This window comes from Coregonus lavaretus (genome assembly GCF_964263955.1).
Source record: "Coregonus lavaretus genome assembly, chromosome: 17".
In the NCBI taxonomy this organism is placed as follows: Eukaryota; Metazoa; Chordata; class Actinopteri; order Salmoniformes; family Salmonidae; genus Coregonus; species Coregonus lavaretus.
Genome location: NC_140004.1, coordinates 29,198,867 through 29,211,054, shown reverse-complemented (window position 1 = coordinate 29,211,054; position 12,188 = coordinate 29,198,867). Strand labels below are relative to the sequence as shown.

The following is a 12,188-nucleotide window of genomic DNA, read 5'->3' as shown; positions in this document are numbered from 1 at the left end:
AGTGTGCAAACGTACAAAATCAGCAGGGGATCAAATACTTTTTTCCCTCACTGTATATAAAAAACATGGGGGATTGGAAGTGATACAGACAATTACATTGATGGAAGTTACAATCTATCTGCAATATTAAGCTGATCTACCCCCTTAAAAAAAAAAAAAAGAGCAGTTTGTTGGTCATTTTATTTACATGTTGGCTATGATTATTCATTACAGTTTGTAAGATACAGTATTAAATATGCAATTAGTATAGCCAAACGTTACAAAACGCAGATGTCTAACAATGCAGAAGTTAAACATTATTTAGTAGTAGAGAAAAGTAATTACAGAGCTGATAATGCTTTTAAAAGCACTTAAGTTGAAAGATGTATGAGGCATGGATACCTTGATTTAAAAACAAAAATCCCAACAGCTTGATCCGTTCAACACCTGATTATTAGTTATTACAGCTCCATAGATAAAACAATAAAATAAAAAAGAAGGTAATATACATAAAAAGAAACAAGTCAATGTTTCAAAACTAGAACCATTACTACATAGTAGCTACCGGACTTGAGTTTTCTGCAATGAGCTTTCTGTCTCAGTCGAGTCAAGGGTCAACTTGTATCTGACACTCGGTCACTGTGGCTGGTGAAGGCATAACAATGTCTTCTTGAGTCCCTGCCGCTGGAGTAGGGACTATGGTCAGAGTACTGCCTGGTCTCTAGGATTATGATAGGCTGTACTCCAATAGTTGGAGATACAGGGAACCTGTTTGCATAGCATGGATTCATGGTGAAGGAATTTGTGAAGAAGGGATTCAGGGAATAGGGATTGAAGCAATATTTTTCAAACACAATTCTTAAAGTAAAATCCTTCAAACATACAGCTTACCTCATAGCTCAAACCTCTGGCCTTTCTGACATGCGCTTGATCCTAAATAACAAAACAAGTTTTAAAGGAGACTTGGATACAGATTAATATAAGCTCAGCAAAAAAAGAAACGTCCCTTTTTCAGGACCTTGTCTTTCAAAGATAATTAGTAAAAATCCAAATAACTTCACAGATCTTCATTGTAAAGGGTTTAAACAGTTTCCCATGCTTGTTCAATGAACCATAAACAATTAATGAACATGCACCTGTGGAACGGTCGTTAAGACACTAACAGCTTACAGACGGTAGGCAATTAAGGTCACAGTTATGAAAACTTAGGACACTAAAGAGGCCTTTCTACTGACTCTGAAAAACACCAAAAGAAAGATGCCCAGGGTCCCTGCTCATCTGCGTGAACGTGCCTTAGGCATGCTGCAAGGAGGGTCCATCATGGTCTGGGGCGGTGTGTCACAGCATCATCGGACTGAGCTTGTTGTCATTGCAGGCAATCTCAACGCTGTGCATTACAGGGAAGAAATCCTCCTCCCTCATGTGGTACCCTTCCTGCAGGCTCTTCCTGAAATGACCCTCCAGCATTACAATAACATCAGCCATACTGCTCGTTCTGTGCGTGATTTCCTGCATGACAGGAATGTCAGTGTTCTGCCATGGCCAGCGAAGAGCCCGGCTCTCAATCCCATTGAGCACGTCTGGGACCTGTTGGATCGGAGGGTGAGGGCTAGGGCCATTCCCCCCAGAAATGTCCGGGAACTTGCAGGTGCCTTGGTGGAAGAGTGGGGTAACATCTCACAGCAAGAACTGGCAAATCTGGTGCAGTCCATGAGGAGTAGATGCACTGCAGTACGTAATGGAGCTGGTGGCCAAACCAGATACTCACTGTTACTTTTTTGACCCCCCCTTTGTTCAGGGACACATTATTCAATTTCTGTTAGTCACATGTCTGTGGAACTTGTTCAGTTTATGTCTCAGTTGTTGAATCTTGTTATGTTCATACAAATATTTACACATGTTAAGTTTGCTGACAGTGAGAGGACGTTTCTTTTTTTGCTGAGTTTAATAAAGACATTCAATCTGGTTATCATGTGTATTTTCACTTACTGGAACTGCCAGACAAAGGTATAAAGAACCAAGCAACAAAATGAAGGTCTTCATATTGGATATTCACCTGTCAGACAATGATTGTTTATTCACAGATACAGTGGGGGGAAAAAGTATTTAGTCAGCCACCAATTGTGCAAGTTCTCCCACTTAAAAAGATGAGAGAGGCCTGTAATTTTCATCATAGGTACACGTCAACTATGACAGACAAATTGAGATTTTTTTTCTCCAGAAGATCACATTGTAGGATTTTTAATGAATTTATTTGCAAATTATGGTGGAAAATAAGTATTTGGTCACCTACAAACAAGCAAGATTTCTGGCTCTCACAGACCTGTAACTTCTTCTTTAAGAGGCTCCTCTGTCCTCCACTCGTTACCTGTATTAATGGCACCTGTTTGAACTTGTTATCAGTATAAAAGACACCTGTCCACAACCTCAAACAGTCACACTCCAAACTCCACTATGGCCAAGACCAAAGAGCTGTCAAAGGACACCAGAAACAAAATTGTAGACCTGCACCAGGCTGGGAAGACTGAATCTGCAATAGGTAAGCAGCTTGGTTTGAAGAAATCAACTGTGGGAGCAATTATTAGGAAATGGAAGACATACAAGACCACTGATAATCTCCCTCGATCTGGGGCTCCACGCAAGATCTCACCCCGTGGGGTCAAAATGATCACAAGAACGGTGAGCAAAAATCCCAGAACCACACGGGGGGACCTAGTGAATGACCTGCAGAGAGCTGGGACCAAAGTAACAAAGCCTACCATCAGTAACACACTACGCCGCCAGGGACTCAAATCCTGCAGTGCCAGACGTGTCCCCCTGCTTAAGCCAGTACATGTCCAGGCCCGTCTGAAGTTTGCTAGAGTGCATTTGGATGATCCAAAAGAGGATTGGGAGAATGTCATATGGTCAGATGAAACCAAAATATAACTTTTTGGTAAAAACTCAACTTGTCGTGTTTGGAGGACAAAGAATGCTGAGTTGCATCCAAAGAACACCATACCTACTGTGAAGCATGGGGGTGGAAACATCATGCTTTGGGGCTGTTTTTCTGCAAAGGGACCAGGACGACTGATCCGTGTAAAGGAAAGAATGAATGGGGCCATGTATCGTGAGATTTTGAGTGAAAACCTCCTTCCATCAGCAAGGGCATTGAAGATGAAACGTGGCTGGGTCTTTCAGCATGACAATGATCCCAAACACACCGCCCGGGCAACGAAGGAGTGGCTTCGTAAGAAGCATTTCAAGGTCCTGGAGTGGCCCAGCCAGTCTCCAGATCTCAACCCCATAGAAAATCTTTGGAGGGAGTTGAAAGTCCGTGTTGCCCAGCGACAGCCCCAAAACATCACTGCTCTAGAGGAGATCTGCATGGAGGAATGGGCCAAAATACCAGCAACAGTGTGTGAAAACCTTGTGAAGACTTACAGAAAACATTTGACCTGTGTCATTGCCAACAAAGGGTATATAACAAAGTATTGAGAAACTTTTGTTATTGACCAAATACTTATTTTCCACCATAATTTGCAAATAAAATCATTAAAAATCCTACAATGTGATTTTCTGGATTTTTTACAGGCCTCTCTCATCTTTTTAAGTGGGAGAACTTGCACAATTGGTGTCCACATCACCAACGAACTATCATGGTCCAAACACACCAAGACAGTCGTGAAGAGGGCACGACAAAGCCTATTCCCCCTCAGGAGACTGAAAAGATTTGGCATGGGTCCTCAGATCCTCAAAAAATTATACAGCTGCACCATCGAGAGCATCCTGACTGGTTGCATCACCGCCTGGTATGGCAACTGCTTGGCCTCCGACCGCAAGGCACTACAGAGGGTAGTGTGTACGGCCCAGTACATCACTGGGGCCAAGCTTCCTGCCATCCAGGACCTCTATACCAGGCGGTGTCAGAGGAAGGCCCTCAAAATTGTCAAAGACTCCAGCCACCCTAGTCATAGACTGTTCTCCCTGCTACTGCACGGCAAGCGGTACCGGAGTGCCAAGTCTAGGTCCAAAAGACTTCTCAACAGCTTCTACCCCCAAGCCATAAGACTCCTGAACAGCTAATCATGGCTACCCGGACTATTTGCACTGCCCCCCCACCCCATCCTTTTTACGCTGCTGCTACTCTGTTAATTATTTATGCATAGTCACTTTAACTCTACCCACATGTACATATTACTTCAACTATCTCAACTAGCCGGTGCCCCCGCACATTGACTCTGCACCGGTACCCCCCTGTATATATAGCCTCCCTACTGTTATTTTATTTTACTTCTGCTCTTTTTTTGTTGTTGCTCTCGTGCCGTCTGAGATACAACTCACTGAGGACAACCCACCACAATCCACTGAAGACTGCCCACCACAACAACACGTAGAGGACAACTAGCTACCCACACAATATGAAGAGTCTGTTTAGTTTATTCCCTGTACTTGTTTTCTGGTATCTTTTGTATTTATAGCAGAAACCCTGCTTCTTCCACTTTGTAGTGGTCCTCTGTAGCTTAGTTGGTAGAGCATGGCACTTGCAATGCCAGGATAGTAGGTTTGATTCCCAGGACCACCCATACGTAAAATGTATGTATGCATGATTGTAAGTTGCTTTGGATAACAGTGTCTGCTAAATGGCATATATTCAGTGGTGTAAAGTAACTAAGTAAAAATACTTTGAAGTACTACTTAAGTAGTTTTTGGGGGGTATCTACTTTACTTTACTATTTATAGTTTTGACAACTTTTACTTTTACTCTCATACATTTTCCCTGACACCCAAAAGTAGTCCTTACATTTCTAATGCTTAGCAGGACGGGAAAATGGTCTAAATCATGCACTTATCAAGAGAACGCGGGGTCATCACTACTGCCTCTGGTCTGGCAGACTCACTAAACACAAATGCTTTGTTCGTAAATTGTCTGAGTGTTGGAGTGTGCTATCCGTAAAACATTTTTTCCTAATACAATTTGTGCTGTCTGGTTTGCTTAATATAAGGAATTTGAAATTATTTATAGCATTTACTTTTACTTTTGATACTTAAGTATATTTAAGACCAAATACTTTTAGTCTTTTACTCAAATAGTATTTTACTGGGTGACTTTCACTTTTACTTAATCGAGTCTTTTTCCATTAAGTAATCTTTACTTTTACTCAAGTATGACAACTGGGTACTTTTTTCACCACTGCATATATTATTATATTAGTCTTTATGCAGCAATAGATTGTTTTTCTTGTGATTAAACTGTTAATGGAATAACATTAATAAAACCTGATAACGTGTAATGAAATTGTGATTTATTTTAATGCATTGAAATCTAGAATCCTTAATTGAATCCATGTCCACCAGTCCAAAAATGGATGTAGCAACTAAGGATTCTAGCTTTAACATAAACAAATTATTACAATTTAAGAATTTTTAAATAGGCACACACGATTACAGGGCACGCAACACTAACATTTATAATTTTCCTCCATTGTATGTGGAATGTGGTACTGAACAAATATGCTACGGAGAAATGGAGTAGGCAAGAGTAAATGTCGCGGGTGTTTTACGTCGGCACAATCAGCTGAGCGAGCTGTACTGCTACGTCGACATATAACAACAAACAACTACTGTACTTAGCTAGCTATCTTTGAACTACTGAGATATATAATTTAAAATGCTCATTTATTTCAAGGATGATGCCTAGCTGCTAGATATGTCATAAGAATTGCAGCCAGTACTTGTGCGATGGTGTTTAGCTACGTTTTTGTTAGCAGCTTGAGCTAGCTGTCTTGCTAACATGTTCAGTTTGATGCACCCTGTAAACTTGTTTGTCTTTGCATTGTTAATGACAATACCCAATGCTGTCGGCTCTTCATATGAGATCACAGTGGATGTCGGAAAGCCATCAGGAAATCTGAAACATTTCTGGAGGAGCACTGGTTTCTGGTAGGCTGATGCACCTTTTTGATTTAGTTCAGAGTCATGTCGTGAAATCTTGTGACTATGCTACCTTTCATGGCTACTTTCTGTTAGTCAATGAGCACTTTGCAACAGTGTTATTTTTTTTTAATTCAACTAAAACAATACCTTATTTCATTAAAATAAGGGCAGGACCACATACAAAACACCAATTGGTCATAGGCTATTCTGTATTTATTAAGGATACCCGTTAGCTGCACTCTTCCTGGGGTCCAGCAACATTAAGGCAGTTATACAATTTAAAATCTTACATTTCATAACACTTTTCACAACACATTAAGTGTGTTCCCTCAGGCCACTAATCTACTATCATATATCTACAATACAAAATCCATGTGTACATGTGTGTAGAGTGCATGTCTTATCATGTGACTAAAATGTAAATGTAAATGTGTATGTGTGTCTATGCCTGTGTGAGTGTCTCTTCATAGTGCCCGCTGTTCCATAAGGTGTATTATCTGTCTTTTGAATCTGATTGACTTAGGTAAACACAGGGATTCCCAATGGGGCAACCACAGAGCAGGCTCAATTTGCCTGACAACTCAGTTCATTGTAAACACATGCTTTCTACCCCTCTCCAGCCCCCCTCTTCCACACACCCAGTCCAACCAGTATGACCTGAGCAGGGACCAGGAGCTGAACCTGGCCTACGTGGGCTCTGTCCCCCACCGGGGGATTCAGCAGGTTCGGATCCACTGGATGCTGGAGCTGATCACAGCACAGTGAGTATGGGGATGCCTGCTTTAGGGCCTTGTGGTGGGTTAGTAAATCAAATATGTAAATGTGAGGTGACCTTTGTATGTTGTATATCCCATTGTGATATGTCTCGTTAATCTAATTTAAAGTATTGTTTTGTAGCATTGACAAAGGAGAACTCCAGTACAACTTTAGCCAACTGGACCAGCTGATTGACCTCTTGTGGATAAATGGACTACTCCCAGGTACAGTAGTTTAAACCATCTGGTCTGGTCAAATTATATATATACAGAACAAAAGTATAAACACAACATGCAACAATTTCAAAGATTTTACAGAGTTACAGTTCATGTAAGGAAATCAGTCAATTTAAATAAATTAATTATGCCCTAATCTATGGATTTCACATGACTGGGAATACAGAAATACATCTGTTGGTCACAGATACCTTTAAAAAAAAAGTTGGTGTGTGGATCAGAAAACCAGTCAGTATCTGGTGTACCCACCATTTGCCTCATGCAGCGCGACACATCTCCTTCACATAGAGTTGATCAGGCTGTTGATTGTGGTCTGTGGAATGCTGTCCCACTCCTCTTCAAAGGCTGTGTGAAGTTGCTGGATATTGGCCGGAACTGGAACACACTGTTGTACATGTCGATCCGGAGCATCCCAAACATGCGCAATGGGTGACGTGTCTGGTGAGTATGCAGGCCATGGGACATTTTCATCTTCCAGGAATTGTGTACAGATCCTTGCGACATGGGGTCATGCATTATCATGCTGAAACATAAGGTGATGGCGGCGAATGAATGGCAAGACAATGGGCCTCAGGATCTCGTCACGGTATCGCCATGCATTCAAATTGCCATCAATAAAATGCAATTGTGTTCATTGTCCATAGCTTATGCCTGCCCATACCATAACCGCTCACCCACACGACGCCATCTGCCCGGTACAGTTGAAACCATGATTCATCCGTGAAGAGCACACTTCTCCAGCGTGCCAGTGGCCATCGAAGGTGAGCATTTGCCCACTGAAGTCGGTTACAATGCCAAACTGCAGTCAGGTCAAGACCCTGGTGAGGACGACGAGCACGCAGATGAGCTTCCCTGAGACGGTTTCTGACAGTAGAAATTCTTCGGTTGTGCAAACACACAGTTTCATCAGCTGTCCGGGTGGCTGGTCTCAGACGATCCCGTAGGGGAAGAAGCTGGATGTGGAGGTCCTGGGCTGGCGTGGTTACACATGGTCTGCAGTTGTGAGGCCGGTTGGACGTACTGCCAAATTCTCTAAAACGACATTAGAGGCAGCATATGGTAGAGAAATTAATATTACATTCTCTGGCAACAGATCTGGTGGACGTGCCAATTGCATGCTCCCTCAACTTGAGACATCTGTGGCCTTGTGTTGTGTGACAAAACTGCACATTTTAGAGTGGCCTTTTATTGTCCCCAGCACAAGATGCACCTGTGTAATGACCATGCTGTTTAATCAGTTTCTTGATATGCCACACCTGTCAGGTGGATGGATTATCTTGGCAAAGGAGATATGCTCACCTACAGGGATGTAAACAAATTTGTGCACAACATTTGAGAGAAATAAACTTTTGTGCGTATGGAACATTTCTGGGATCTTTTATTTCAGCTCATGGAACATGGGACCAAAACTTTACATGTTGTGTTTATATTTTTGTTCAGTATATGCTTTCTCAGTAGTGTTTTTCTCTGACTATGAATATGGTTCAGATTGAGTTTTGTTTCTACTTGTTTGTTGCAGGTTTTGAATTGATGGGCAGTGTGAACAACTACTTCACCAACTTTGAGGACAAAATACAAGTGGTGGAGTGGAGAAACCTGGTGCATCTCATTGCAAAGAGGTATATTGGTGAGTATACTGTTCAGTGACAGGGGAACACACAGTTACCTATGTCATCTTATGGATCATATGAATGGTGTACTCCACTAACACTATTCATCCTGAATTACAGAGAAATATGGCTTGGGAAGTGTATCTCTGTGGAACTTTGAAACATGGAATGAACCGAACAATCATGACTTTGACAACGTCACTGTGTCTATCCAAGGTAAAAAACAATTATTCCGACAGGTGGCATCAGTCCTGTACCATCATGCTTTTTGTAAGGAATGAAAGAAAGCATAATATAATCTCATCTGATGAATAATAATTTGTATGTAGTCTGTATTTGGTCTGTATCTCAGCACCCACTAGAGACTATTGGTCTGCTTCCACCTCCAGGGTTCCTGAACTACTATGACGCCTGTTCTGAGGGCCTGCGGGCTGCCAGTAGTGCCCTGCGCTTCGGCGGTCCAGGAGACTCCTGCCACACCCCACCACACTCCCCCTACTGCTGGTCCATGCTGCAGCACTGCTACAATGGCACCAACTTCTTCACTGGGGAGACAGGGGTGCGGCTGGACTACATCGCCCTGCACAAAAAGGTGGGACTGGGACTATGTGGTGTGTGTGTAAACTGCACACCTTCATTACTCTCTTTTAACCATCATTCTGTCTGACTCTTGTCTCCTAACAAGATAATAGTGCTTAATCCTGACAATTGAAGCACTCACAGTTTCAGAATGAAAACTGGCTTGGGCTTGTGAGACTTATTTCAGGGTGGAGGCTATTCGTTACCCATCATGGAACAGGAGATCCAGACAGTAAGAGAGATCCAGGAGCATTTCCCTCTCTTCCGAACTCTGCCGGTTTACAATGATGAGGCCGATCCATTGGTGGGCTGGTCCAAACCTCTGGTGTGGAGGGCTGATGTGACATATGCAGCCATGGTGGTCAAGGTATGAAACAGTCAACTGACTTGTCTGTTGTCTGTCTTGATTGCTATGTCCTATGACCACCAGGTTTGGGGTCAATTCCATTTAAATTCAGGAAATACATTTAAATTCCAATTCCAAACTTTGAAATGCATTAAGGAACATTGGAATTGGAATTTCAGTATATTGTACTTATTGAATTGACTGTATTGAAATTAAATTGACCCAAACCCTGCTGTCCACTAGGTGATCTCCCAACACCAGGACCTGCTGTTGTCTTACCAGAACAACACCATCAACTACACCCTGCTGAGCAATGACAACGCCTTCCTCAGCTACCACCCTCACCCGTTCACCCAGCGCACCCTGACGGCCCGCTTCCAGGTCAACAACACCCAGCCCCCCCACGTCCAGCTGCTCAGGAAGCCTGTACTGACCGTCATGGGGCTGCTCGCTCTGCTAGGTGAGGCTATCTCCTGTACTGACCGTCATGGGGCTGCTTGCTCTGCTAGGTGAGGCTATCTCCTGTACTGACCGTCATGGGGCTGCTCGCTCTGCTAGGTGAGGCTATCTCCTGTACTGACCGTCATGGGGCTGCTCGCTCTGCTAGGTGAGGCTATCTCCTGTACTGACCATCATGGGGCTGCTTGCTCTGCTAGGTGAGGCTATCTCCTGTACTGACCATCATGGGGCTGCTTGCTCTGCTAGGTGAGGCTATCTCCTGTACTGACCATCATGGGGCTGCTTGCTCTGCTAGGTGAGGCTATCTGCTTTCTGACTGTCCAAACCTGTGTTGACCCTTCTAGGTAACTCTCAGTAGTTATTTTCAATAGCTGTTGTCTTTTCTTGTAGTGATAGAACTTTATAGAACAGTTCTTGTTAGTTTTTTCCACCACAGAATTTAGGTGGGACTGAATCTGTCTACACAGATGTTATGACTTTATTAAATTGAATGAAGTTGATATTAGTTTTATTATTGTTTTATAAAAAGGAGAGACTCAGGTACTGGCTGAGGTTGTGGAGGTTGGGGGGACCGACAACAGCACTGTGGGGGTCCTTGCCAGCACCCATGACCCCCTCATGTCTTGGACCTCTGACAGCTGGCAGGCCACTGTGCTGATCTACAACAGCGATGACAACAGCACATCCACCACAACAGACTTCATTAGGGTCTCTCTCAAAGGATTCACAGGACGGAAAGGTGGGTGTCGACGAATGTCTCCGAATCAGGACATATGTATATACTCAACTTTAAGGGCTTCTTTGATGTTGCAAACAAAATTGCAGTTGGATTAGAACTCATTTTACAGTATGTTGACATACTCAGTACCGTAAGTATTGGATTTAACCTGTGTTACTAGATGAGCAAAAGAGTGACTTCAACTTCAGCAGTTTCATGAATTATGATTGTGATTTTGACTTTAGGACTTTTGTATGTGAAATATTACCTGGACAACAATGTGACCAACCCATTCCAGCTGTGGCAGAGCATGGGCAGCCCAGACTACCCCACAGCAGAGCAGTTTAGACAGCTGAGGAACATGGAGGTACAAAGAAAAACACTCTTCCATTAAAATAACAGATTCTTCTCTCAAATAACTAGTCTCACTCTCAACAAGTAAGCTTGTATTTCAGTCAATCACATATATTCCTCTTCATTTTAAGTGACAGCAATGTATGAACATGGTCAGTTTTTTATGGAATGAACTACAGCCATTGTAGCTGAGCTGAATGTTTTGTGTTGATTTGACCCCAGGATCCTCAGGTGGATGGACCTCTGCCCTTCCCTGCTGAGGGCATCCTGACCATGCGGGCCAAGCTCTATGTGCCCTCTGTCCTCCTCATACATGTGTGTGCCCAGCCGAAGGCCACGCCAGACCAGGTCAGTGCCACCAGCTGACATGGGCTTTGATGACAGTATAATCCACACCTTGGTGATTAATTTCTTTCATTTCTCAGGGTGGTATTTTCATAGTCCTGTTAAATCATCAATACCCTAATTGTATTTTATTGATCTCCAATAAGGTGAATGGATTGCGATTCATCAGCATCACAAAAAGCCAAGTTATGATTGTGTGGAAAGATCATTGTGTAAATTCCAAGTAAGTACTTTTTTGGGGGGAGGGGGAGGCTATTCTACTTAGTGGTGAGTTGACGATGGACATGTTCTATTTTATTTGTAGGTGCATTAAGACATTTGAGGTGGAGTTCTCCAAAGACCAGGAAGAATTCAAGAGGGTAAACACCCGGGATACCATTTTCACGTCCTATGTATATTCACCAGGTAAGAATGGTTTAGAAAGTTCGAACTTACTTTTGTGATCTAATGCAATATGCAATAGTTGGCCTGTATTAAGCATTGTTGATTCACATTTGAACATTTCATTTGATTACAGAAAACCTGGAAGTTAGTGGTAGCTACAGAGTACGAGCTGTGGACTACTGGGGAAGAACTGGAGAATATTCACTGACTGAGAAATATTCAGAGGAAAACTAAAGTCAACTAGTGTTTCCTATATGGTACCATGACTGAAATGTAGTATGTTATTTTTAAAAATGCTTTTGTACAGTGTTTTTAAATTTCTACTTTCAGAAAATATCATCGCCATTATTGCTGCTCCAATTTATTGTTGATTTAAAACGTCTGAAATGTTTTTTTTACATGGAATTATTTTTACAGACATATTTTGTAATTTCACAATCAATAAGTAAAAGGTTGGTGATTTATTTGTTTACCATTTTGAATCTTTTTTTTATGCTCATGAGACA

At 42.4% G+C, this 12,188-nt stretch overlaps 1 protein-coding gene across 1 annotated transcript; it reads left to right on the top strand.

The window, feature by feature from the left end:
• The first annotated feature begins 5,461 nt into the window (after nucleotides 1–5,461).
• Nucleotides 5,462–12,146, top strand: idua (alpha-L-iduronidase). The gene is made up of 14 exons (XM_084180966.1): nucleotides 5,462–5,901; nucleotides 6,516–6,656; nucleotides 6,793–6,875; nucleotides 8,407–8,514; nucleotides 8,618–8,713; nucleotides 8,887–9,089; nucleotides 9,264–9,443; nucleotides 9,666–9,882; nucleotides 10,411–10,620; nucleotides 10,845–10,966; nucleotides 11,176–11,301; nucleotides 11,445–11,521; nucleotides 11,603–11,703; nucleotides 11,816–12,146. The coding sequence occupies exons 1-14, from the start codon at nucleotides 5,753–5,755 to the stop codon at nucleotides 11,914–11,916; spliced, it is 1,914 nt and encodes a 637-aa protein (XP_084037092.1). The 5' UTR covers nucleotides 5,462–5,752; the 3' UTR covers nucleotides 11,917–12,146.
• Nucleotides 12,147–12,188: the final 42 nt, after the last annotated feature.

What these genes read in the sequence shown, in the direction of transcription:
- idua (XM_084180966.1), top strand. Translation starts at nt 5,753, where the DNA reads ATGTTCAGTTTGATGCACCCTGTAAACTTGTTTGTCTTTGCATTGTTA. An exon ending in GATCATTGTGTAAATTCCAA is followed by an intron (nt 11,522 to 11,602) that starts GTAAGTACTTTT and finishes TTTTATTTGTAG; the next exon opens with GTGCATTAAGACATTTGAGG. An exon ending in GTCCTATGTATATTCACCAG is followed by an intron (nt 11,704 to 11,815) that starts GTAAGAATGGTT and finishes ATTTGATTACAG; the next exon opens with AAAACCTGGAAGTTAGTGGT.